Raw genomic sequence first — 25,584 nt, forward strand, 5'->3', positions numbered from 1 at the left:
TCATTTTGTCACTTTGTTTCTTTTATTGTCATCTGAAGTCGATAATACATTTACCATTCAAAAATTTTAAAAATATAAAAGGATAATACAGTAAGAATCCTCCCAATCCTGCTGCCAGTCACCCACTGCCCCTTCCCATATGCAACCACTGTTAGCAATTTCTTGTGTATCTTTTCAAGGATACTATATGTATATACAAAAAAATGCAAATTTATGTTTTTCCACCTTTTATTTAACCCAAATTCACACTCTTTTGTGCTTTCTACACTTTCTTTACTTTGCAGCATATCTCAGTGATATTTCCATATCAGTATATAAAGAATTTACTTGTGTTTTTATGAATGCCTACTATTGCATTGTATGAATATATCATAATTTTTTAACAGTCTCCTATGAAAGAATTTTAAGCTGTTTTCACTCTTTTGCTCTATAAACTGCTGCAGTTGTTTTGCTCATGTACAAGCATATACCTCTAGAATGCATTTCTAGAAATGGAATTGCCGGGAGGAAGAATGTGTGCATATGTAATTTTGGTAGCTATTGCCATACCCACGCTATACCACACTCTATAAATATAAAATATATTTTATATTTATATTCCCACCTGTAGTCCATGGCCGTGTCTGATACCCTACACCAGTGGTCTCCAACATTTTTGGCACCAGGAACTGGTTTCATTAAAGACAATTTTTCCACCAGGTGAGGATTGAGGTGATGGTTTGGGGATGATTCAAGTGTATTTATTGTGCAGTCAAACCTCTCTGGTAATGATAATCTGTATTTGCAATCGCTCCCCAGCGCTAGCATTACTGCCTCAGCTCCACCTCAGATCATCAGGTATTAGATTCTCATAAGGAGCACACGACTAGATCTCTCACATGCACAGCTTACAGTAGGGTTCGTGCTCCTATGAGATTCTAATGCTGTTGCTGATCTGGCAGGAGATGGAGCTTAGGCAGTGATGGGAGTGTTGGGGAGCAGCTGTAAATACAGATGAAGCTTTGCTCCCTCACCTGAAGCTCACATCCTGCTGTGTAGCCCTATTTCCAACAGGCCACGGACTGGTCCTTGGCCCACGGGTTGCAGGACCTAAACTATCACTAATAGATTATGCTGTCAAATTATTGGGTATTTGCAAATCTGATAGGTAAAAAATAGCATGTGGATATTTTTAATTTGTTTTTTTTTTTTTTTTTTTTTTTTTTTTTGAGACAGTCTCGCTTTGTTGCTCAGGCTAGAGTGAGTGCCATGGCGTCAGCCTAGCTCACAGCAACCTCAAACTCCTGGGTTCAAGCGATCCTCCTGCCTCAGCCTTCTGAGTAGCTGGGACTACAGGCATGTGCCACCATGCCCGGCTAATTTTTTTTCTATATATATATATATTAGTTGGCCAATTAATTTCTTTCTATTTGTAGTAGACACGGGGTCTTGCTCTTGCTAGGCTGGTTTTAAACTCCTGACCTTGAGCGATCCACCCGCCTTAGCCTCCCAGAGTGCTAGGATTACAGGCGTGAGCCACTGCGCCCGGCTGTAAATTTGTATTTCTCATGTCACAAATGAGGCTGTGTGCCTCTTCATGTACATAGCCATTTGTATTGCCTTTTCTTGACCTGTCCATGTGCTCTACCTATTTTTCCATTGTGTTACTGGTCTTTTCCTTAGCAATTCTACAGGAGCTCTTTATAAATCAGAATATTAACTTATAAAAGGAGTTTCCTACTTGTCATTTGTCTTTTGACTTTGCTGAAGGTTATTTTTGTCATAGAACTTATTTTAAGTAGTCAAAATTATACAACTTTCCTTTTATGGTTCCTAGGTTTTGTGTCATCAGAAAGATCATTTAGAACTTTTATACTTTCATTTTTTTATATTTCAATCTTTGCTTCACTAGGAAATTGAACTAAATCCCAAATAAGCAATTTTTCTACCATATGGCTATTCACTTGTCCCAACCAATTAATAATCCATTTGTCTCCATTGATTTGGGATGTCAGTTTCATCGTACTGTTAATTTCTTATGTGTATTTATTAATAGATATATTTCTGGACTATCCTGTTCTAGTGATCTGTCTTATTATTTGTGTGAAAGTTCCATGTGGGTTTCACTTTTGAGGCTTTATATCGTTATTTTTTAATCTAAATTTTTCTGCCTACTCTTGGATTTTTTTTCTATATGGACATTAAAACCACCTTTTTATTACCCCTCCAATCCTGTTAGTATAATTATTGCAATTGCATTAAATTTATAAATTAAGGAGATTTAATATTTTTATGGTATCTTCTTATCTAAGAATATGGTATGATTTTCGGTTTCTCCACATCTCTTTTGTATTCTTAGGATAAGGCTTCTTCATATAGATCCTAAAACATTTTTTAAATTTATTGGTGTTAAGTTTATTTTAAAAATCCTACTATCCACGCCTATAATCCTAGCTCTCTGGGAGGCTGAGGCGGCAGATTGCTCGAGGTCAGGAGTTCGAGGCCAGCCTGAGCAAGAGCGAGACCCCCGTCTCTACTATACATAGAAAGAAATTAATTGGCCAACTAATATATATAGAAGAAATTAGCCAGGCATGGTGGTGCATGCCTGTAGTCCCAGCTACTCGGAAGGCTGAAGCAGGAGGATTGCTTGAGCCCAGGAGTTTGAGGTTGCTGTGAGCTAGGCTGAGGCCATGGCACTAGCCTGGTCAACAAAGTGAGACTCTGTCTCAAAAAAAAAAAATCCTACTATATTACTGAATTTGTTTTCTGATTATAGTAGGTACTTAGTTAAATCTCATGGATTTTCTAGGTATGTTATCTGGAAATAATAATTTTACCTCCGCTATTCCAGTGTTCACACCTCTGATTTCTTTCTCTTGTCTAAATGTATTGACTGTTAACATCAGAACAATGTTAAATAATAATGTTGATGATGAGCATCTTCATATTGTTCCTGACTTTAGTGGAAAACTTTTTTCCCCTCATTAAGCATATTGCTGGCTTTTGGGTTGAACTAGAACTAATTTATCATTTTAAAGAAGTATCCGTTCCTATTTTATTGAGTTTTTATTAAGCCATAGACATTGAACTTATTCATGCCTTTTCAGGATCAGGGAAGATGATTATATGTATTTTCTTCTCCTTAGATCCAGTAATATGATCAGTTATATTAAGGTATAATATTGAACTCATTCTTATATTTCTTGGATAAAGTCCACCTGGTCATGGTGTATTCTTTAATGTTAAAATCCTTTAATTTAGCTTGCTAATAATTTACTTAGAATTTTTTCACTGATATTAATAAATGAGATAGATATGTGCTTTTCTTTTTTATAAAATCTCTGTGGGATACAAGCATATACAAAAGGGGAAAAAAAAGAAAAAAAAATCTCTGTGGGTTTGATATCAGTGTTATGTTATAAATATACTTCGGAAATTGTTCTTTTTTGTTTTCTATTATCTGTAACAGTATTGGAACAGTATTAGAATTACTTCTTCTTTTTATACCTTAAAGGTCTGGGCCTGATGCTTTTTGTCTTCCCACAAACATAGGCAAAAGGCAGTTCTTTGATAATTTTCTCTGTCAACTGAGACTATTTAAGTACATGAACTCTTGAGCCAAACTGTCCAGGTTCAAATCTCAACTCAGCCATCTTCTAGCAGTGTGACCATGTTTACTTACTCTCCAAAAGTGTGAACCTTAGAGGATTGTGAGAATTAAATGTTAATACACGTCATGCATTCTGAACAGTACCTGGCATTTGCTATAGTAAATGATCAGTAAGTGTTAGCTATTTTTATCATGTCTTTTTCTTAAAAATGGCATCATGATTTGAGAGTATGGCCATAATTCTGAAGTCACAACTGCTGCCATTTTTCTTAGCTAGGAAGTTTCGGTCTCTGGAGAGTGGTATTCACAAGCTAATTGCTCTTTTAACCTGTTGCCTTATCTGTGATGGGTTTCTGATCCCTTTTAAGTGTGTTATTTCTACCTAGTTGAAGATCATTTTTCCTGATAGGAAAAAAAACAAAAAAATTTAGAAGAAAGTAGGCATTGGCTATGTTGCTAGCATAGCTTATAAGGCCTTTATGATTATCCTTAACACATTTTTTAGAAGCCTCAACTCATTTAGACCACAGTTTCCTATCATTCTCCTTTATATTTGTCATTAGTTCTGTGTTCCTTCTTCCATCTTTTGAACATGGTTCTCGTAGAACCTCGGCAGCTCGGACAGTATCATGTGCAACCAGAATGGCTCATTTAGTTGTGGCTCACCTTTCTCCCTCATTTAAATCATTTGTGTTGTGAGATTTCTTCTTAAAAGTGCTCTGTTTTTCTTAAAGTTTTATCCTCAGGAAAAATCTGAATCCTGGGAGTTTAGGACACATATGACTTATAATAGCCAATGTTCCTTTCCATGGTAATTACCGTCCACTTTTACCTAAGGTTCCTCTTATTAGCTCTTAACTTGTTTCCTTGTTGGTTTGAATGAAGTCAAAAATGGTGCAGTTTTGAACTTCACTTTTGATAGATTCAGTTATCAGTAGAGTATGTTGGGAATCTGTTTTGCTATAAGATTTATTTCTGAAAGTCACCCACTTCCCAGTGGAGGATAGTGTTTGGCTTTGCAATAGCTGCTGCCTGGGAGCTATTGGTCCTGAGTTTTACTTAAGGACTCAGTAGCTGCCAAGTTGTTGGTCTTCTGACTTATCTGAATTGCATTTAACCTTTTCTGGAGTTAGGCTAAAGATTCTTTTTTTTTTTTTTTTTTTTTTTTGAGACAGAGTCTCGCTTTGTTGCCTAGGCTAGAGTGAGTGCTGTGGCGTCAGCCTAGCTCACAGCAACCTCAAACTCCTGGGCTCAAGCAATCCTGCTGCCTCAGCCTCCCGAGTAGCTGGGACTACAGGCATGCGCCACCATACCCGGCTAATTTGTTCTATTTATGGTAGAGACGGCGTCTCGCTCTTGCTCAGAACTCCTGACCTCAAACAATCCACCCACCTCGGCCTCCCAGAGAGCTAGGATTACAGGTGTGAGCCACCGTGCCCGGCCAGGCTAAAGATTTGCCATCTGTTTCTCTCACTTGGGATTCAGGATTAAAAAATTACTATCTGTAAAAAGTTTAGAAGTTTGTGAATAAGCTTTCATATGCATAGATAATTTTGATCCACTTTCACGAAAAAATTAGCACATTAGATTCACTGTGATTTTTAAGAGTAAACTCTTATTCGGTGAATGGCATTGGTCAGTAGGGTGTCCTGCCACAATAGGCCTTAAGAAACCCACCAGATGAGTGATGTGGCACAGACTGCACCAGAGGGAATACAGGGACTGGTGCCTTCAGGGAGTGTTTACAGTGTCATCTGGAGCTCTGTGCAGGTTTTATTCTGAAATCTGAGGGGCCCAGAGATAGCCAAGAGGAAATTTTCCAGCTGATTTAAACCCCCTTGGGTTTTCCAAATCAGTATCTAATGTATTTGCAAAAGCATTGCAACTGCTAATCGCTCCCATGGCCTCATCTGGCCAGCCAGCAACAGGCTACAAATCAATCTTTGTACAAGGTGTTTGTTTATAATTTATGGTGCTGATAGGAAGGCAGAGCCATCTGCTCCTCCAGGCATCAGTATTTTTCTAACCCCTCCCATTCCCTGCTAGGGCATTTTCACTTGGAAATCATTTCTAATTGGAAGGAGATTATATTGCAGTCTGGAACATGGTTTCCTGCTGGCTCCTGCATCGTTTTTTCTCCCCCTGGAGCTGCCCCCTGAAGTTCTTAAGCAGTTTTGATTTGAAAATCCTTTTCTTTCCTAGTCTTTATTTCCATGCTAAGCGGTCCAGCTAACTGCCCCATCATCCTTTCCATTATGTGTTTTGCATTTAAGTGAAAGCCAGTTGCTGGAGCTACAGCTCAGGGATCAAGGACTGTTTGATAAGGCAGCACTCCTAAAGCCTGATCCCAGACCAACAGCATCAGAGACACCTGGGAATTTGTTAGACATGCAAATTCTCAGACCCTGCCCCAATATTCTTCTATGCTTTAATAAGCCCTTCAGGTGATTCTGATGCATGCTAAAGTTTGTGAATTTCTGTGGTAGGGCAAGGAATGCAGCACAACAAAGATTTCTAGTGGTATGGAAGCTGCTAATATCTTAGACTGTATTTCACTTCCCCCTTTTCTCTCTACCTGCTTATGTATTTGTCGAATCCAAAAAGGATGATTTGTCTTTTGTCACTAGTACATTACTTTCCTGTGGCCAAAAAAACAAGTAATAGAAATCCAAGAAATCTCTTCCATGTAAATTAACTCATCAAAATTTCAGCTTTACGCGAGGAAGCTGCACAAGTGAATTGAAGCAGTGACACTCGCCATCACCATCATAACTGAACGTTTCCATTTCAGCGTGGGAAATTAATAGACAAAATGCAGCAAATGTAAGTTGCTAATTGGAGCTTTGAAATAAAAAGAATATTGTAAACACACCACCCAGTGCTCACTGAAATGGAGATACCAAATGACTCTATGCCTACCACATCCCTTTCTTTAGGGTAAAAGTGAAACCCTAGACCACTAGCTGCAAAATTTTTTAAGATGAATATGCTGCTGGAGAACCTGTTATAATTTTCATTATTCTCTTTTCATTTATTATTTGTATATTTCTCTAAGTTCATTGCATAGCCGAGAGTAGTTGTGAAATTAGGTGGAGTTAGGGGAGGTGGCAAAATTTTGGAGATGGCCATTGACTTGGAATCATCATCATATAATACAGACAGAAACATGGTGGCCTGTATTTGAGGCTGACAAAATGTTTTTTGCTTATATGCCTAGTTTTTCAGGGGTTCAGAGCCAAGCTTTCCAGAACAACCTTCCTTGTGCTCTGCTTCCCAGCCTTTGTCCCAATAAACAGTTAAATGCTTTTTTTGTGTTGGTAATGAGTTTTGAGGGTCATTATAGGCTTCTGTATGTTTGGCCAAAATACACGTTAACATACATGAATTATAGCTATGTTAACAGCAAGATAGAAAGCCTACTTTGATAAAATATAGTGCATTTTTTGAGACATTAAACATGGATAAAATGGTAACTGCTGTCTTAAAATCCATAGAGTTCCATGTCCTTCTTTATTTTCATGTCCTACTTAATGTTTATGATTTTTTTTAACTTTCTCTCCCTGCCTTTGGTTGTTAGAGTCCAAAAAATTGTTAATTTCTTTTTATCTTTCTGAGCATTGTGCCAACCTCAAAGCTAGAAAACCAAGATGGATTCACTTCTGAGGCTTCCCCCAATATCTCTATCCCCAAGTGGAATCACATGTCGATCAAGAGGAGAGGGAAATTGTCTTTATTTTTTTTTTTTTTTTTTTTGGCAAAGGGCTTGAGACCCTGAGTAAGTAGCAGACGGTCCCAGTACTAACTAGATAAATCCAGCCATGCAGCCTAGAGCAGATGGCAGGTTGGGAGCTGAGCAGTATTAAGGCCTAATGGTGATAGCAATGAGTATTTGGATGTCATTATTTTATTAGTTAGCAAACAGAACCATCCTTGTGGTCCCTCCTCAGTTTTATGTGTAATAGTGCTGTAGGTGACAGCCCCCGAGAGTTGGCACAATAGCCTAATCAATGTGTTCTGATGCCTTTTTTGATCTACACTGTCATCCCTGTGGCTTCATTGATGCACAAGGAAATGGGGGACAAATAAAATACTTTTATAAATCACTCTGAGTGTCTGATCCCATATGCTTCTAAGCCTCTGAAAAAGCAATTTTTTATTTTCCTTGAAGTAATTTCTCTGAGAAACTTGCCCTTGTCTGTGTGTGTGTGTGTGTGTGTGTGTGTCTTACTGGAGTAGATCACCTGGAATCTGGTGAGGGCAGCTGAGCCTGGCTTTCTTAAATTTACCATGATGCCTCGGATGTGGATATCTCCTTCAACTGAGAGAAAGAATAAAAAGATTTTTACATGTAGTAGATCTAAATGAGACAAAGCCCAGAGGAGCTTGGTCTGTTTAAATATGTTGTGTGTTCTGCCCGTGGCCATGATGTGGTCTCTCCTGTTCCGGGCTCACATCAAGGGTAAGCCGCTTCCTCCTGGCAAAAAATCACACAATGGGACTCGGAGAGGGATTCAAATGAAAACAAGGTATGTAGGCCCAGTGCCACTGTGGGCTAACATCTCATTGGTCCTGCCATGTGGAGTGGATTCTTTTCACCGGCAGACATTCCTCCACCCCTGTCTTGCTACCTGAGCAGGCTGAGCCATGCTGCCTGACCTGCCCTGTGCTTTATCCTCAGCAACTGCTAAGTGCAGCCCAGGGCTGCCTGTAGACATTGGTTGACAATGTGGATAACCATAGAGCATAGTGAGAAATTAACAGAGCCCCAGTCATCCGGCCAGTGCTGGACCGTTTCTCTTTATCCTCTCGCGGTGGAGTTAGGGATTATTGTTAGCAAGGAGCTATCCAGAAGACCAAAGTCTCTAAATGTTCTAGTCTCTTTCTTTTAAATGAGAAAGTAAAACACAAGTTTGTGAAATGACTTTCTTCTCCATGGTAACATATCAGGTGTTGAGTAAGATTCCCACCCCAAGAAAGCTCTACCTATATCACCTTTTTCTTGGAATCAGTGGGTTTGCATTCTCATTTATCTTGGTTTTGATCTTTGGACAATAACAGCTGTTGAGTGGCTCTCCAGGAACAATTTTTAATAACTTTTTCCTTATCTAATCTCTCAAATAATGTTTCCTAAATGCGAACTAAGACTCAGCAGGTGGTTGTGGTGGTGTTGACTGTCCCGTAGTTTCCTATTAAAGCTGTAGAAGAGACATATTTTTCCTGCTTCTTGTGTTTCTTGTTCATTTTGAGATTTTAGTTTGAATGACAGGGTATCCTTTAGCATTTCTAGAGAAGGTTCAGGCCCTTAGGAAGGCACTAAAATTTTTGGTTCCAGAATTTTCACAGCTTTAACTCCAAACTTTCTTATTCTCTTTTTCTTCTTTGTCTGATGCAGCCTCCGTGAATGTGCTGGTGCAGAACTGCAAGATCTACAATGATGCCAGCTGTGACATTTCCGCAGATGGCCAGCTCCTGGCAGCTTTCATCCCTAGCAGCCAGAGGGGCTTTCCTGATGAAGGCATCCTGGCGGTGTACTCCCTGGCCCCCCATAACCTGGGTGAAATGCTCTACACCAAGCGATTTGGTAAGAGATAGGAAGCCCAACCTAATGACAGGGACGCTGGTGCCTTGGCATGGGCATTTCTAGTTGAGGCACAGCTTGGGTGGGAGTAACAGTCATGTACTGCCCCTGCCTTCACTGGGTCACAGGCCAGAGAAAGATTGCTTTGCGGAGTCCTGGCTAGTCGCATTGCAAAACAATCTCAGAAATAGAGTCTTCCCTGCCATAATAGCATCTCACCAGCAGCATCTGTTATGATGGCCAGGAATAAGGGAAGAGCTTTTGGTCATGGCTTGGGGAATTGGGCACACACATACACTGCAAGGCAGCTTGCCACTGTGTATTTAAAAACCGCAGAAATGTGTATGTTCTTTGATTCAGCAATCCCACTTCTAAGAAAATAATCAGAAAACTATGCAAAGATTACCATATGAGTATGTTTACAGCTGTGTTATTTATCACATAGAAAAATGTTGCATTGTTGCTTTAAGACTTTTTTTGAAAGAGTTTGTTAAATAAATGATGGTACAGTGTTAGTATACAATTGGCCTTTAAAATGCTCTTGTAGAATATTTAATGATGGAAAAAGATTCATAATGTATTAAGTGAAACAAGTAGATTTCAAAATATTTACAGCAGGATACCAATTTTTTTAAATGGGTTATATGATAGCAATGATTACCATTTATTAAGTGCTTTCTATATGTTGAACACTGTACTCATTATATATATACCTTTACATTATGCTCTTCACTATAATCCTATGAGATAATCCCAGGATAAACAAATGAATATGAAGATTTGAGGAAAAAAGAAAAGACTAAGAATGAACGTTGTACCCTTGGAATGGCAAGAATTCTGGGAAACGTCTCTCTGTTCTCTTGGCCTTCAGGTCCCAATGCCATTTCGGTGAGCCTGTCTCCAATGGGCCGATACGTAATGGTAGGCTTGGCCTCACGAAGGATCCTGCTGCACCCCTCCACAGAGCACATGGTGGCCCAGGTCTTCAGACTGCAGCAGGCCCATGGTGGCGAGACCTCCATGAGGGTGAGTGCCTTCGCTTGCACCTCCACTGTATGGCAGCTCTCCTAGGCTCGGCAGGGTAATGAAGGACAGTGATGTGGCCTCCCAGCGAGGACCAGAGCTATCATGGTCATAGGAGTAAGGAAGAACTCCAATCCAGCCCTTCCATGACCAGCAGGCTTCATTTTTGGAACACTGGACGTTTAAAAGGCCAGGGCTGTCTCATATTCTAGATTATTGCTGGGTTCCCCAGAGGCCTGAAAGTATTTTCAGGTAAAAAATACACTGAATACTTCCTTACCTTAGCATGAAATTTTAGTCTGGAGATGCATAAAGGAACCAGTGAAATATTTATGCCTCTGTGTGTGTGTGTGTGTGTGTGTGTGTGTGTGAGAAAAGCTATAAAATGTGATAGTATTCCATGAAATGTTCTTTTCTGTGGGTTATAATCATGATAAAGATGAAGACTTTGGGCAGCTGCTGTGCCCAAATCATCCTACTCATTTCAGCAGCGAAAGAATAGATCCCATTTGGGACCCTCTCTTGTATTGCCATAAAAGCCGTCTGGGCCTCATGTGGTTAGTGGCCTCTTGGACTCAGCCAAACTAATATGCCTGATTGAGCTTCCCACAACCCATGAGGGCTTATCTGGCCAGGGTTTTGTCAAAGGAGCCCAACATTTGAACAGTTCTCTAATTAGTGTTTAAGCTCTGTCTCGAGCTAAGGACCTCTGCAGTCTGTGCCGTTTATAATTTGATGCACTCGGTGGTGTGTTTTTTGTTTTCTTTAGCTGTGTGATATATATGTTTAATCCACCAAGTTAGGTTCATTGTAAGCTCCTTAAGGGCGTATCCCCCCAGGTTCCCCCATTTAGTGCTATACATGTAGATGTTTGTTGAATGCCTTGGAATGGAAAGCATTTTTTTTTTAAAGAGAAAACTAAAGATGGGACACTGTATGCAAAATGATGGAAAGTGGGTGGCCTGGTGTAGTCCTTGCCCCTGCAGCCTCTTCTCCCCCTTGTCCCCTACAGATATCCTCCATCCAGCTATACTAAACCACTTTCTAAGCTCTTTGAATTTGATAAGGTGCTTTCTTACCAGGGTACCTTTACCTAGAATGCCCTCCTCTCCCCCATCTTCAACTGCTTGTGAGCTCTTCCCTTTCTGTGGCACTTTATTTAATAGAATTGATCACTACCTCTTTGTGTCACCGCTGTACCTCATACACACTCTGATGTTATTACCTATCACACCAAAAAGAATTATTTGTTTCCATGTTGTTCTCTCTTGGACGGTGAACTCCTTGAGAGCAGAGGCTGTGTCTGTTTTATCTTTATGAAGTCCAAGTACCTAATAAGGAACCTGACATTTAGTAGAAGCTGAGTGAATGAAAGAGAATTCAAGAAAAACATCCTTTTTCTTATTTCTAGGCAGTAACTACCAGTACCAATGATGAGTAACATCATGTCCCACCAAGCCTCTCTGAAGGGGGCTGAAACAAGGCATTCTCTGCTCTTGACATCACAATAACAGGGAGTTCTGATTCTTGAATTCCATATGACTCTGGAAATATTTGACATTGGGAGAAGAGTTTGTGGGAAGTTCATCAAGCCTATTTTCTTATCTAGATATTTGAGGATGGAAGTTGAGTTTTTATTTAAATATTCTTCTTTTGCTTTTAGGCAGACTTGGCTGGTGAAAGCACCTGGGCTTTCCTTTTCACCACCTAGAATCCTTGCCCCAACATCTGTCCCTTCATGCTTGATTGAGGAATGATTTTTATAATCATTGAGAGAGAGGACCCCGTCTCTACTATAAAATAGAAAGAAATTAATTGGCCAACTGATATATATATAAAAAAAATTAGCCGGGCATGGTGGCGCATGCCTGTAGTCCCAGCTACCTGGGAGGCTGAGGCAGTAGGATCACTCGAGCCCAGGAGTTTGAGGTTGCTGTGAGCTAGGCTGACGCCACGGCACTCACTCTAGCCTGGACAACAAAGCGAGACTCTGTCTCAAAAAAAAAAAAGAGAGAGAGGATCAGATTTTGGTAACTCTAATGGACATCTCTAGCCTCTTCTGTAATCTTGCCCAACAGCCTGCTAGTCTTCCATCCTAGCAAGGTTCTTGTTTTCTGTAAGTAGCCAGAAGCATCTGGCTAAGGGCAAACAGCTTCAAAGTGGAAGCCAGGATGATGGGATCTGTTGTCACATGTGGGGCCGGTAGCTCATGAAATGTATTTGGAGAACTCCGCTAAGACAATGTGGTAATCCAGTTAGTCTGTGGCTGTCCTGCTAAGGGGCTCAGGGAAACTAGCCAGCCACTGTGTGCCTCTTGACAAGAGCTGTTTCTGAGGCCTCCCGTTGAGCCTTTTTGATTCTCAATAGGTACCATCTACCACTAGGAGAGGGAGCTGAAGTAACTGGAAAGTTCCCATTTGGGAAGTGTTCCTCTCAGTCAAGAGACAGGATCAAGGCATCCAGTCTGACTTTAACCCCATGCTACAGAAAAGTTTCTGGTTTTCCAGGTCTTCGTAGCCCCTTACGTCCAAAGGTACCAAATCACTCAGCATATGTCCCTGAATTCAGACATTGGTGGAAGAGAAGACACCAGCTTTTTTAAATAGCTGTGGTGTCTCACTATTTAAGGCAAGAAGTGAAATTTTTTCTGAGAACAGGGTACGAGGGTTTAATGGGACAGTAGAGCATCTCCTTCTTTGCACAGGTAAGTATGGGTAGGTGTCTCCATCTTAATGCCAGGCCCTGGCCTTTAAGGAATGCTTTTGTAGGTCATGGGATTGTCCTGGAGCTTCTCTACCCAGAATTCCCCTTCTCTATGTTGTTACCTCTTGGAATTCACTGTGGTAATGTTCAGAGAGGTGAACTTTTTGGGCCAACAGACATTCCCAGGAGAACATCCTCCAGAGCATTGATTTATTTTAATTCCCACTAAGTGACATCTCTCCCAAGAGATGATCTCTTACACAGTCCCATATGAAAACTCTTCTGAAAATGAATTGCTAATTGCTATTAGCCTTGGCACACTTATTCTAAGCAGTTCTTTAGACATCTGGATCAGTGCTTCTCAAACCATGGTTCTTGGACAATCTGTGTTAGAACTACATTGGGTCCTTGTTAAAATACAGACCCACTTAATACCTAAAATCCAAACAAGAATGGGAGTCAGAGAAACCTCGGATCTGTATTTTTAAAACCAGCTTTCCAGATGATTGTGACACACACTTGAGTTTGAGAACTGCTCTTCTTAATGTCTTCTTTCCTTCATTTTAGGTTTCTGTCCTCAGCCTCATCAGCGAGGCAGTCTAAGATTTACTTGCCATTGTGGTTTTATGTGTGGTGCTTTGATTCTTTGCTAATTTTGTTGCAGGCACAGTGATGTTTGTGTCCTATTTCCTACCAAACTCAGCTTTTTGGCTGTCTGTGCTTCACCTCCCATCTTTTCTCAGCTGTTGCTGCTTTCCAGGTTTCTCCCTTGAATATCTATAATATATGTGCTGGAGTCTTTTCTTCCCCCTTGTTGAGTCATTTTAAATTTTGTCCTTATTTCTAGGATCTAGGGTCCTTTTGCTCTTTCCTTTCTCTGCTTAAGTCCTTAGACCTCCCAGTTTTAATGATTAGCAATCAGGAAAAATAAGATGGAGCACAGATTTTATCTCTCCCTTCCCTCTGTCCATTTGAGATTCCTCCAGACTGGATATGCCACTCTCTATGACTCAGTCTTATTTTCTGTCTGACTCTTTTTTACTTGAGCCAGTGAGGGCTTTTTGTTAATTTTTGTTTTGTTTTTAAGTTAGGCTTTTAGAGACTGCTGAGTTGAAGTTTTGCTGAATTCTCAAAGCACTAAACTGCCTGTGTTCCCTCTCAGCTTTCATTTTCTAATTGGAACAAGGCACAATATTGTAACAGAAAACTGCAATTAATTTTCTAAAATAGTGGCAACTTGCATATTATAATAACTTTGGTTGTAACCAAGTGAAAGCATAATAACAAAAATACAAAATTGCTAATGAAACCAGAAATAGTCATATACCAAACTGTTCTTCCAGTTTGTATCACAGTAAGTGCTATTTTACTTAGGAATGGGGACAAAATCCAGCCATGGAGGCTGGGGACATGGGAGTGATGCTAGGGCATTTTGAACTAGAAAGCAAGAACAAGGATTAGTGCTTTCAACACAGGAATTAACAGATGTATACCTTCCCCCCTCCCCAAGAGGTGGGGGAGTGTAGGCATATAAGTGGTTTAATAAGAACTAAAAAGAACCCTCATTGCATAATCCCTGCAGATCCTAAAGGCACTAGGAACTTGTTTGCTGGTTTGCTTTTCTTTTTATTGGTAGAAGTGATGAATAAGGACACCTTCACTTGACTTGGGTAGGGGAGGAAGCTCTAGGACACAAAGCAGTTTATTTCCCCTTTCTCCTTGGAATGATATTGTGCTCCTTAAAGGAGAGCCTCAAGTACATAAGGGTCAATTTTATTAAAAGCTTTTTCTTTGTGGCTATGTGGTGAAACTGTATTTAAGGGTTAAGTGACTGTTACCCAGATGATCAATAGTTTGGAGGGCATGTTGAAAAGAGAGTAGCCATCTCTCTGCCTCTCTTTCTTCTTCTCCCCCTTCCCTCCCCCTTCTCTTTTTCCTTCTTGATCCTAAGCGTTCTGCTGTTCAATGATGGATTGTCCCTGTATATTCCTTCTCCCTCTAGAGCTCTACCAATAGCACCTTCGTCCTCAACAGGTCAGAGAACCCACGCAGATCTGACTGGACAGTAATTCTCAATGTATGGTCCCAGGGGACCACATGAGCACTACCAGGGAAATTATTAGAAATGCAAATTCTGGCCAGGTATGGTGGCTGATGCCTGAAATCCCAGCACTTTGGGAGGCTGAGGCAGGAGCATCGCTTGAGGCCAGGAGTTCAAGGCTATGATTGTGCTACTACACTTAAGCCTGGGTGACAGAGTGATACCTCATCTTTAAACAGATAAAACACACACACAAAGAATTGCAGATTTTCAGCCCCACTTCAGTCCTACTGAATCAGAAACTCTAGGGGTTGGACCCAGCCATGCATGTTTTAACAAGCTGTCCACATGACTCTGTATCTCGTAAGATTGAAAACTAACCACTGATTGCACAGCGATTCCAGTTAGACCTCATTTGTGAATATAGCTTTGTCCTTTTCTCTTTTGCTCTTACCCTATCTCTTACTGTCTCTGAAACATCATTTGGTTTACTTCTATGGCTCCTAGTAACCAGATCTTTCAGATATTTGCAGGCAATTGAGAAATTGATGAGTACTTCATACCCTAAAATTTTCTGGATCATGCTAGCATCCTAGTGATGCTACCTTGAGGGCTAATGCTATGAGGCCTTTTTCCAGTTTTGGTTAAAATTCTTACCTGCCCACAGTTGACTTTGCTTGGGCTTTTACCTGAAAGCCTATGCCTGTTTACCTATGTGCTAGGATACAGAATGCTTTTGGCTTAAAGAATGAGCAGCAGTATCACTGTCTTCCTCTCCTGGCCTTTCCTCATCTGAAGGAGTATTTCTTGAGTTCCTTTTCCCAACATTCAACTCACTGCTATCCTTGAATGGGAGGTATCTGATATGATACCCATTAGTAACTATCTTATTGTCACCTTGGCTATAAAGAAACATAGGTGGCTTGCTTTCTTTTATACCATTTCATAGCCATTATAAGTTCATTAAAATGAACCATAGAAAAGGCTTGGTACTCAAATTAGTTGTAATTAAAATTGTAGCTTAAAGCCTGGGTCAGAGTGGATGCCCAGTGCTATCAAAATTGATCAGCATTTATTAATATATAACTTCACATATATAGGCTCTTTTGACCTGTCCTAGCTTTATTATTCAATATATAATCTTTACTGTGACTCCTTTTCTGCCCTTGAATTGAACTTGTGATATAATCCTAATCATCTGTCCTTCCCTACATTCTAAGTTTGATTTTCAAAGGTGACCTAGAACTCTAGTTCAGTCCAGAGTACTCTCTAGAAATATAAGGAAACTGAGCCTTGTCTTAATCTTGTCTGGCCTTAGAGCTAGCAAATACCAAAAATAAAGATATTTTATTTTTGTATCCTGGAAGGGGTACTATTTCTTCAAGGGGAGATTGGGATAAAAGAGAGACAGCTTTGTTGTCAGAAATGATTTACTCCTTCCTAAGATTTTGTCCTCATTAATTTTCTTAAAGCTGCCTGTCAGTTGATTAAAAGCTGCTTCCGCTGCAATTATCTTAAAGTTGACTTCTGAGACGTGGTACAAAGCATCTATCCTCAAAAAGTTCTTTTCTTCAGAACATTGTAGGAAAAGGGGGAGGGGGTATGGGAGAAGTCAGAGGTGTCTCTGATGTGATTTGTCATAGAAGGGAGGGGGCAAGATAAAAAATTAAAAATAACGTTAGAACTGCAGTCAGAGCCATTCATTTAGGCGAATTTTTCCATGACAGATTCACCCAACCCTGACAGTTTCTTTCCTCCATGGCTTCTTAGTAGAGTGCAGTCTGTACTGCATTTTATTCTTTTCACTCAAGAAAATTCTATGGAGTCCCTGCGATTGGTCTGGGAATATGGCAGTGAACAAAATGGACATGGTCCCTGCCTTACAGTGTTAGACACTGAGCTTCCTGACTGCTCTTTTCACTGCTGCGGCCCCGGCCTTCACTGTGCTCAGCTGCAGGAGCCACTCGGCATTTGTTTCACAAGTGTGTGTTACTTGAGAATCGTGTGCCTCGTGTTTCCCTGCACACACTTGCACATACACCCTACTCACCACCACCATCACTGTGCCTAGCACATTACTCAGTAAACTGTAATTTTATGAAAGTACTAGTGAGAAAATCCTTCTGAAAATAAGGAAATGTTTTACCCATTTCCACGCTTCTTGCCAGTAACAGTGAGTTTCTCAGGGTTCTCTTCTCAGCACTGAGACATGAGAGGTTCCCGGTAGATAGTTTCCAAAGTAAAGACAAAACATTGTCTGTTCAAGAATAGACTGGAAAACCAATTCTTGCATTTGTAGAAGCTGAAAGTATGTAATGTAACCCCTGTCATGAACAGAGAAATACTTCTTCCAAAAAAATATGGATCAAGTGAAATATATAGAAAGAATCCTTATCGAAGGGTGAATCTCTAGAACTCATTAGAACATTTCCTTTATGATTTAGAAAGCTGAGGAAGTTCAAGAACTTGTGTTTGGCTCAGCAATGTGTGAACAGGAGGAAGTAATTATTTTAATTTCTGGGAGTTCCAGAAGCAGTGAGTGCCTCAGTATTTCATTTAGCACAGAAGTAGATCCCTCAGCTGAAGTAATCTCTGTGCTTTGATGCTAGTGGCCAGAAATGGCCTTTGGAAAGCATCAGGCCAATTGAAAAATAAAATGCTTGTCTTCTGACTGTCCTTGAGATCTTCTTGAGGAACAAATGAATAAAACAAAGTTTACAAGACTGAACAGATCACAGGAGGTTAACTAGAAATGCCTTGAAGGCAAGCACACTGTCAGTAGCAGCAAAGGGTAACAAATTCCAAAGAGTTTTGTTTTTGTTTTGTTTTGTTTTGTTTTTAGGAGCTGTTTGTTCTTCTTTTCTGCTGGGGGAGCTTTGGTTTAGACTAGTAGGGGGATTTATTCCAGTTTCATCTGAATGAAAGTGGAGGAGCGTTAGATGACTTGGTATTCTTGTTTTATAATAATCACTTTAAAAATTGCATCAACATTCTATGAGTACTAAACCTTAACATAGAATATAAAGAAGGCTTGGATACAATAAAAGAAATTAAAGATTTTAAAAATAATCACATTTTCCTAGCATTGAAGAGATTCCAGTAATACCAAGCGCAGATGAACAGCTCAAAAGAAGAAAAGACAGCCATAGTGTCTCTCCCCCTGCCTACTCTATGACACATGCATTTCTCAGCCTGTGACAAGATGTGTAGCCATCTATTTCCAGTGGAAAGGTCAGCTGTCTCTTAGCATTGGTTTTCCATTGATTTTTTTGTCCCTCTTCTCAGAGAGTTGATTCTCTTTAGTCACCCTTGCCAAAAGCTTAAAGCCTCCCTTAATTCCCATCGTTACCCAGAGGGCATTTCTCCTCCTTGCAGTTCCTTTATTCCTCAGAGCCCCCTTGGCTTTCACCTTCTCCCATGGCCCTTCCAGCCTCAGTTTCCAGTTGTCCCCTTCTTCTAACCAGCTTTTATTGTCTTAGTTAAAGGCAGTCTAGTCTGCCAACTGCATTTGACCTCTGGCAACCACTTCACAGATGATGAGATTCCCAAATGTAAACAAAATAACCACAGAGTTTTTTCTTTTAGCTTCTTATCTGGGCTGATCTGAACAGTACAGTTTGCTGCTTAGACTAATGGTTGGAGCTTTATTGGAATGCAGTAGGGAAAAACAAACCATCTTACTGAGGGTTGCAGTACCTTTTTCCTCCAGATTTTAAAAGGGTTCCCACTGACCTTCTGTGGCTCCCTCTCATTCTTTTCCTGTGTATCTTTGAACAAGAAACAAGACTGCTTTAATTTTGATCTGGAAACTGTTATCTTTTGCTCCTACTTCTATTAGTTAGAATTTGAGGGATGGAGAGGCGGGTGATACAAGAGATTGTCTTGGGCCCCAGAAGCGAAGGAATCATTATCTTCTTCTACTCCCTCAGAACCATAAAGCTCTTGGCGACCTGACTCATTCCCTATTGATGTGCTGAGGCTGCACTAACTCTAAGAAAATTGTTCCTTCTAGCATATTGATTCCATTTCCCTTCATAGATGTTAGACAGAAATGAGAACAATCTACTTGGGGGGTGCTGTCAGCATTTGTCATATACCAGGGAAGAGCTGCAGCTGAGACAGGTGAAACCAGGACTCCTCAAACGTGAATCAGCAGTTGGGTTTTGTGTTCAGCACTGCAAAGGATCCCTCGGTCCTGATAATCCTCCTCCAGAATAACAGAATTTGATGTTGTAGCTTCATGGTATGTTGCTTTTGTCAGAGAGAAGGAATGGGTGGTGTTCAGCAGACTACCCAGCTTTGTCCTTTACATCTGGGAGCCTTGGAGCACCTAACTAGTGTTAAGGAAACCCTTACCTGAGATATATTTGGGATACCTTTTTTTTTTTGAGACAGAGTCTCGCTTTGTTGCCCAGGCTAGAGTGAGTGCCATGGCGTCAGCCTAGCTCACAGCAACCTCAAACTCCTGGGCTCAAGCAATCCTTCTGCCTCAGCCTCCCGAGTAGCTGGGACTACAGGCATGCACCACCATATCCGGCTAATTTTTTCTATATATATGTTAGTTGGTCAATTAATTTCTTTCTATTTATAGTAGAGACGGGGTCTCGCTCTTGCTCAGGCTGGTCTCGAACTCCTGACCTCGAGCAATCCGGCTGCCTCGGCCTCCCAGAGTACTAGGATTACAGGTGTGAGTCACCACGCCCAGCCTGAGATACCTTTAAGTGAAGACCAGAACCGTCTTTTACACTATCTCAGTTCTTCTTTATTGTCAGTACTGATGAACTTTGTAGTGTACAGAGATAGCCCCCATCAAAATCTGGAAGGAGACTCACAGCTCACCCAGTCTCTGGGTTGGAAAGACTAATGGCTGAAACCATAAATTGGTTTGGAGTAGCCAGAGCTACCTAACCATCTGTCAATATTGGGAAACTTGTGGCCCAGATAGTCTCTAATCTTTATGGCTAATTGTGAGAGGTGTTTCCCCTCTGTGAAGTATATTGAGAGCTATTCAACTTTGGCCTAAGGAAGGAGTGGAAACTACATCTCTGGGTGCTTTTCAAACTGGGCCAGATTCTCACTGCTCAAGAGTCCTTTAAATTCAGGCATTTGTGAAATGTGGAGAATTGGACCAGATGACCTCTCAGGATCTACGAATCACTGATTTCTACCCATCCTGCACCCTCTGTGCTCTCATCTCTCCCCCCGCCCCCACATTAGAGTGTGATATGCAGGCAAGTGCTTATCAGGGATCCTGGAGGCTGCTGATCTTCATGTGGCATTTTCTGGTTTCCTGCCACAAAGCAGGATTTAGCCTAATACCCAAACATTGGAGGAGATGGACACTTGAAAGCTGCCCTTTCAGCACTGGTGAAGGACTTGGGCCTGAGAGGGGAACTGTAGCCAAAAGACAGATTGCCCCATGACTCCTGTAACCACAGGAGTTGTGAAGTGGCTAGTGAGGTCAGCAAGGTTTGGGGGTCTCAACCTTTAATTACTTTTTCCAATCCCTCTGTGACCTTGTCTCTCCTAAGCTGGATACATCTGTCATATTGGCCTCTTGAAGGTTATATCCCAAAAGCAATTTCCTGTACTAAGAAGCAAATTGATAGTATTTGCTTATTAATCTCTCTGCAACAACAGACAATAAAACGTAAACTTGTGATATTTGAGAGGCTTGTATGCTTCTTTCTTGGTCTGTAACATTTCTAGAAAAGGGTTCTTTTATTGTTTTCTTTGAGACTCCCATCAAAAAACTCATCATAACCCTTAAGCATCTGATTCCTAAAACCTTATTCTCCTCCTCTTGCAAGGCAATTATCTACCTGGCCCTTTGGCACCATTCCCTACAATTATAAAGCATTGTGATTTTAGGGGAGACTCTGTTGTGAGGCCCATATAAAGCTGCCACAGACTTCCCTCATCCCACCCACTGAAAGTAACACTCATCCCTCCTTAACTCTGGGTGTACCCTACTTACACCATCTGACCTTTGGGAGAAGGAACATTAAACAGATTAAGTGAGCCCAGCTACAACCACATTGCCCTTTTAGTGTTAAAAGTTAAGGCAGGGCGTGGTGGCTCACGCCTGTAATCCTAACACTCTGGGAGGCCGAGGCAGGAGTATCGCTCAAGGTCAGGAGTTCAACACCAGCCTGAGCAAGAGCGAGACCCCCATTTCTACTAAAAAAAAAAAAAAAAAAAAAATAGAAATTAATTGGCCAACTAGAAATATATATATAGAAAAAATTAGCTGGGCATGGTGGCACATGCCTGTAGTTCTAGCTAGTCAGAAGGCTGAGGCAGCAGGATTGCTTGAGCCCAGGAGTTTGAGGTTGCTGCGAGCTAGGCTGATGCCACGGCATTCTAGGTCGGGCAACAGAATGAGACTCTGTCTCAAAGAAAGGGTAAATGCCAAGTTATATTTAACTATATAGCCTATAGGTTGGACCAAAACCACTGGTTATCTTCTGGAAAGGTGAATGCCTCTTTGAGAAAGAATAAAGGCACCACACTCTATCCCTTGATTTAAAGAAAAAGTGTTGATTAGGTGCAAAGGAAAGAGAGTGGTAGTCCCATCTCCATAGATGGTCAGCCAGAGAGGTTTAGTGGAGAGTAATAGCCATTAATTTGTTCAGGGCTCCTGCCAACTATATATATGCAAGGAGGTGATCTGGAGGTCAAGCAGCTGTGTTCGGCCAGGCGTGGTGGCTCACGCCTGTAATCCTAGCACTCTGGGAGGCCGAGGCGGACGGATTGCTTGAGGTCAGGAGTTCAAAACCAGCCTGAGCAAGAGTGAGACCCCATCTCTACTATAAATAGAAAGAAATTAATTGCCCAACTAATATATATAAAAAAAACTAGCTGGGCATGGTGGCACATGCCTGTAGTCCCAGCTACTCGGGAGGCTGAGGCAGGAGGATGGCTTGAGCCCAGGAGTTTGAGGTTGCTGTGAGCTAGGCTGACACCATGGCACTCACTCTAGCCTGGGGAACAAAGTGAGACTCTGTCTCAAAAAAAAAAAAAAAAAAAAAAAAGCAGCTGTGTTCTAGATGACTAGGATACAAATTCATTAATTTAATTGGGCTCTCTTTTATTTAAAATTTAAGGAACCATAGCTAATTCCTTACATTTAGAGTTGAGTCCTACAGGAGGGCATAGGAACTTCTTTTTGCAGTGGCCACGGGGCAAGCTTTCCTGTGCCTCCAACCTGAGTCAATTCCATGTCTGTAAAAGTCCATTTAACCTTGGGACTGTGTCAAGGCCATTCTGGAAGGGTGCCAATAGCTATCCAGGCACCACAACACCTGGAGTGTTACTCATAACAGGATTCTCTGTGTGTTTCAGAATATTGAGTACACATGCTGCTGTCTTCTACATTCTAGAGGCTGTCCAGGTCAAGGCCTTTCAGATAGATACCCACGGCACATGAACACGTGATTTCAAATTTGGGGCTTTTTTTTTTTTGAGATAGAGTCTTGCTTTGTTGCCCAGGCTAGAGTGAGTGCCATGGCGTCAGCCTAGCTCACAGCAACCTCAGACTCCTGGGCTCAAGCAATCCTTCTGCCTCAGTCTCCCGAGTAGCTGGGACTACAGGCATGCACCACCATGCCTGGTTAATTGTTTCTATATATATTAGTTGGCCAATTAATTTCTTTCTATTTATAATGGAGACGGGGTCTCGCTCTTGCTCAGGCTGGTTTCGAACTCCTGACCTCGAGCAATCCGCCCGCCTCGGCCTCCCAGAGTGCTAGGATTACAGGTGTGAGCCACAGCACCCGTCAGTCTGGGGCTTCTTATCACTTGGGTTGCATAGAGTAGACCCTTACCTCAAGCTCAATTCTTTCTTTCTTTCTTTCTTTCTTTCTTTCTTTCTTTCTTTCTTTCTTTCTTTCTTTCTTTCTTTCTTTCTTTCCTTTCTTCTCTCTCTTTCTCATCATCTGTATAATTAAAAATAATTATTATTTTACCACCCTAAATTTATTTTATGAACAATACTTTATAAATCATGCTCTAATTTGTTTTCTCTTTTCTTTTCCCTCCATCAGCCCTAGGGGCAGGTAAAGGCAGATGACGTTCATCCATATTTTATGGATTAAAAGCTGAGGAAGCTTAGAAAGGAAATAAACTCTACTTTATAGATTCTCGCCTTCATGTCCTTTTCATAGTCCCTAATGACCTTTTTTTTTTTTTGAGACAGAGTCTTGCTTTGTTGTCCAGGCTAGAGTGCGTGCCGTGGTGTCAGCCTAGCTCACAGCAACCTCAAACTCCTGGGCTCAAGCGATCCTACTGCCTCAGCCTCCCGAGTAGCTGGGACTACAGGCATGTGCCACCATGCCCAGCTAATTTTTTCTATATATATTAGTTGGCCAATTAATTTATTTCTATTTATAGTAGAGACGGGGTCTTGCCCTTGCTCAGGCTGGTTTTGAACTCCTGACCTCGAGCAATCCGCCCGCCTTGGCCTCCCAGAGAGCTAGGATTACAGGCGTGAGCCATGGCACCTGGCCCCTAATGACCTTTTTTGAAGCCCCAGATGCAGGTTCCTGGTAACAATAGTAGCAGTTACCATTTTTGAGCTTGTGCCATACCAGAGATTTTATATACATAATCTGTTTTAATTTCTCAAATTATTTGAGAAATAATTTCTTAAATTATTTCTCAAATTATTTGAATGTATATAGTCTTTCTGAGCCTAGATCTAGAGACATTGTTACATGGTGGCATTAGGACTGAAACTCAAGTTTTTTATTTTTCCACTGGCCTGGCCCTATCTCTGATCATTGTTGCTTCTACAGCACCTTGTAAGTCAGTGGCCACAGAGACTATGAGGCCATCTTTTACCTTCAGCCCAAACTCTAGACACAACTAAGAAAATATTAGCTTGGAAAGACATACAGTATTGAAAGGAGAAGCTTGCTTTTTGTTGTTGTTTTTTTCCCCCTTTGTCTTTTATTCTGTTTTTTTTCTTTCTTTCTTTGTTTTAAGAGACTTTCTCTTTGAGAAAGGGAACTGACCTATTTAATGGTGATATGTATATGAGCTAGAAAGAAATCGTGTACCTCAGTGTTCAAGATTCCCCTCTACCCTGCTCTTTCCATCTTAATGCACCTTTTAGGTTTCCTTAACAATAGCAGTTTTAACATTGCTTTTAATTAGATGAATTAAGAATGTTCTCTGTTATCACCCCCTCCCGCCCCCCTATCACCTCTAATTCCCCATTGCTGTGAGAGCACGGTGATTCCCATAGTAACGGGACTACCAGCCAAGGTTGACTCTCACCGGTTGGTCTGTTCAGAGAAAAGTCATGGGCAGTCCCCTCAGCGTAAGTAGGCTTGATGGGCTTTCCCGGGAGTGAAGTTAAAAGCAACAAACTCAGATGTGCTAAAAGGCTCAAAGGAGATCACATCAAGTATGCTCCCTAGTATTTCTTGAAAGAGACCTAGCTCTCACCAAAAATAAGAGGGTCCCACTCTCCTGCTACCCAAAGTTCTCTGAGTTAAGAGTCATTCTGAGGCGAGCTGAGGTGGCACACACCTATAATCCTAGTACTTTGGAAGCCTGAGGTGGGAGGATTGATTGAGGTCAGGAGTTCGAGACCAGCCTGAGCAAGAGTGAGACACCATCTCTACTAAAAGAAAAAAATAGAAAAATTAGCCCGCATTGTGGCAGGTGCCTATAGTCCCAGCTACTCAGGAGGCTGAAGGAGGAGGATTGCTTGAGCCCAGGAGTTTGTGGTTCTGTGAGCTACGATGATGCCACTGCACTCTACCTGGGGAGGCAGAGCAAGACTCAGAAGAAAAAAAAAAGTCATTCCACTTCCTTCCCTCCCTGTGGTTAATTTGTTTCTTCCTGGTACTTATTATTCTTGATAACAAAACTTTCTCCTCTCATTCTCTTTTCTTCCCTCTTTCTCCTTCATCCAGAGAGTTTTCAACGTCCTTTACCCTATGCCTGCTGACCAGCGGAGACATGTCAGCATCAACTCTGCCCGTTGGCTACCTGAGCCAGGGCTCGGCCTCGCCTATGGTACCAACAAAGGAGACCTGGTGATCTGCCGACCAGAGTAAGTGGTTCAAGGTGTGGGGAGTGAGGGGTCATCTGGGCAGAGGACTGGAGTAATCAGCATTCACCAATAGACCTGGCCAGCCAGGTGGGGTCTTTTAGATGGGAAATTTAAATCCTGATAGAGCCTGCCTCATTCTCAGTGCCACTCCTTAAAGGGCCCTCTTCCTGCAGTGGCTGGTAGGGTTAGCCCCCATTCTAGATATCACCAAAAGATTGGTTTAGTGGTTGTCTTCTTGAATCTAAGGCAGTATTTTTTTTTCTTTGTTTTCCCTCCTTCTCTGGTGTCCTAGTGATACTAAAGTCTCCCTACAGGCAAAAGCGTAGATATCAAAGATACTTTTTTTTAAATCCTTTTTGAAAAATTCAACAGGTGGTCTTGGATTTGTGTAAATGCCATAGACATTAACTTAAGAAATAAAATTGGAAATAGAGTATGGTTAAAACCCTAATTTGTCAAGCTACTGATCTCTACAGCCTTTCTCTGTGTCCTGCCTATTTTCCTTTCTGCTTGAAGCTCTAGCTCATAATAGTGAAAGCAGATTAAAAGTGCAAGTGATTATTATCTGATCTTGAAGTTGGGAG

General features: G+C 41.2%; 1 protein-coding gene across 7 annotated transcripts in view; it reads left to right on the forward strand.

Annotated features, from left to right (window-relative positions):
• Positions 1–25,584, forward strand: part of AMBRA1 (autophagy and beclin 1 regulator 1) — a 190,117-nt gene that overhangs the window by 148,867 nt on the left and 15,666 nt on the right. For all 7 annotated transcript variants that reach the window (XM_076001973.1, XM_076001974.1, XM_076001971.1 and 4 more), the window contains 3 exons: positions 8,985–9,173; positions 10,042–10,196; positions 24,861–25,000. In XM_076001973.1, coding sequence (XP_075858088.1) covers positions 8,985–9,173; positions 10,042–10,196; positions 24,861–25,000 — 484 coding nt within the window. The remainder of the gene's footprint in view (positions 1–8,984; positions 9,174–10,041; positions 10,197–24,860; positions 25,001–25,584) is intronic.

The sequence above is a fragment of the Microcebus murinus genome, chromosome 4 (assembly GCF_040939455.1).
Source record: "Microcebus murinus isolate Inina chromosome 4, M.murinus_Inina_mat1.0, whole genome shotgun sequence".
NCBI classification, from domain to species: domain Eukaryota; kingdom Metazoa; phylum Chordata; class Mammalia; order Primates; family Cheirogaleidae; genus Microcebus; species Microcebus murinus.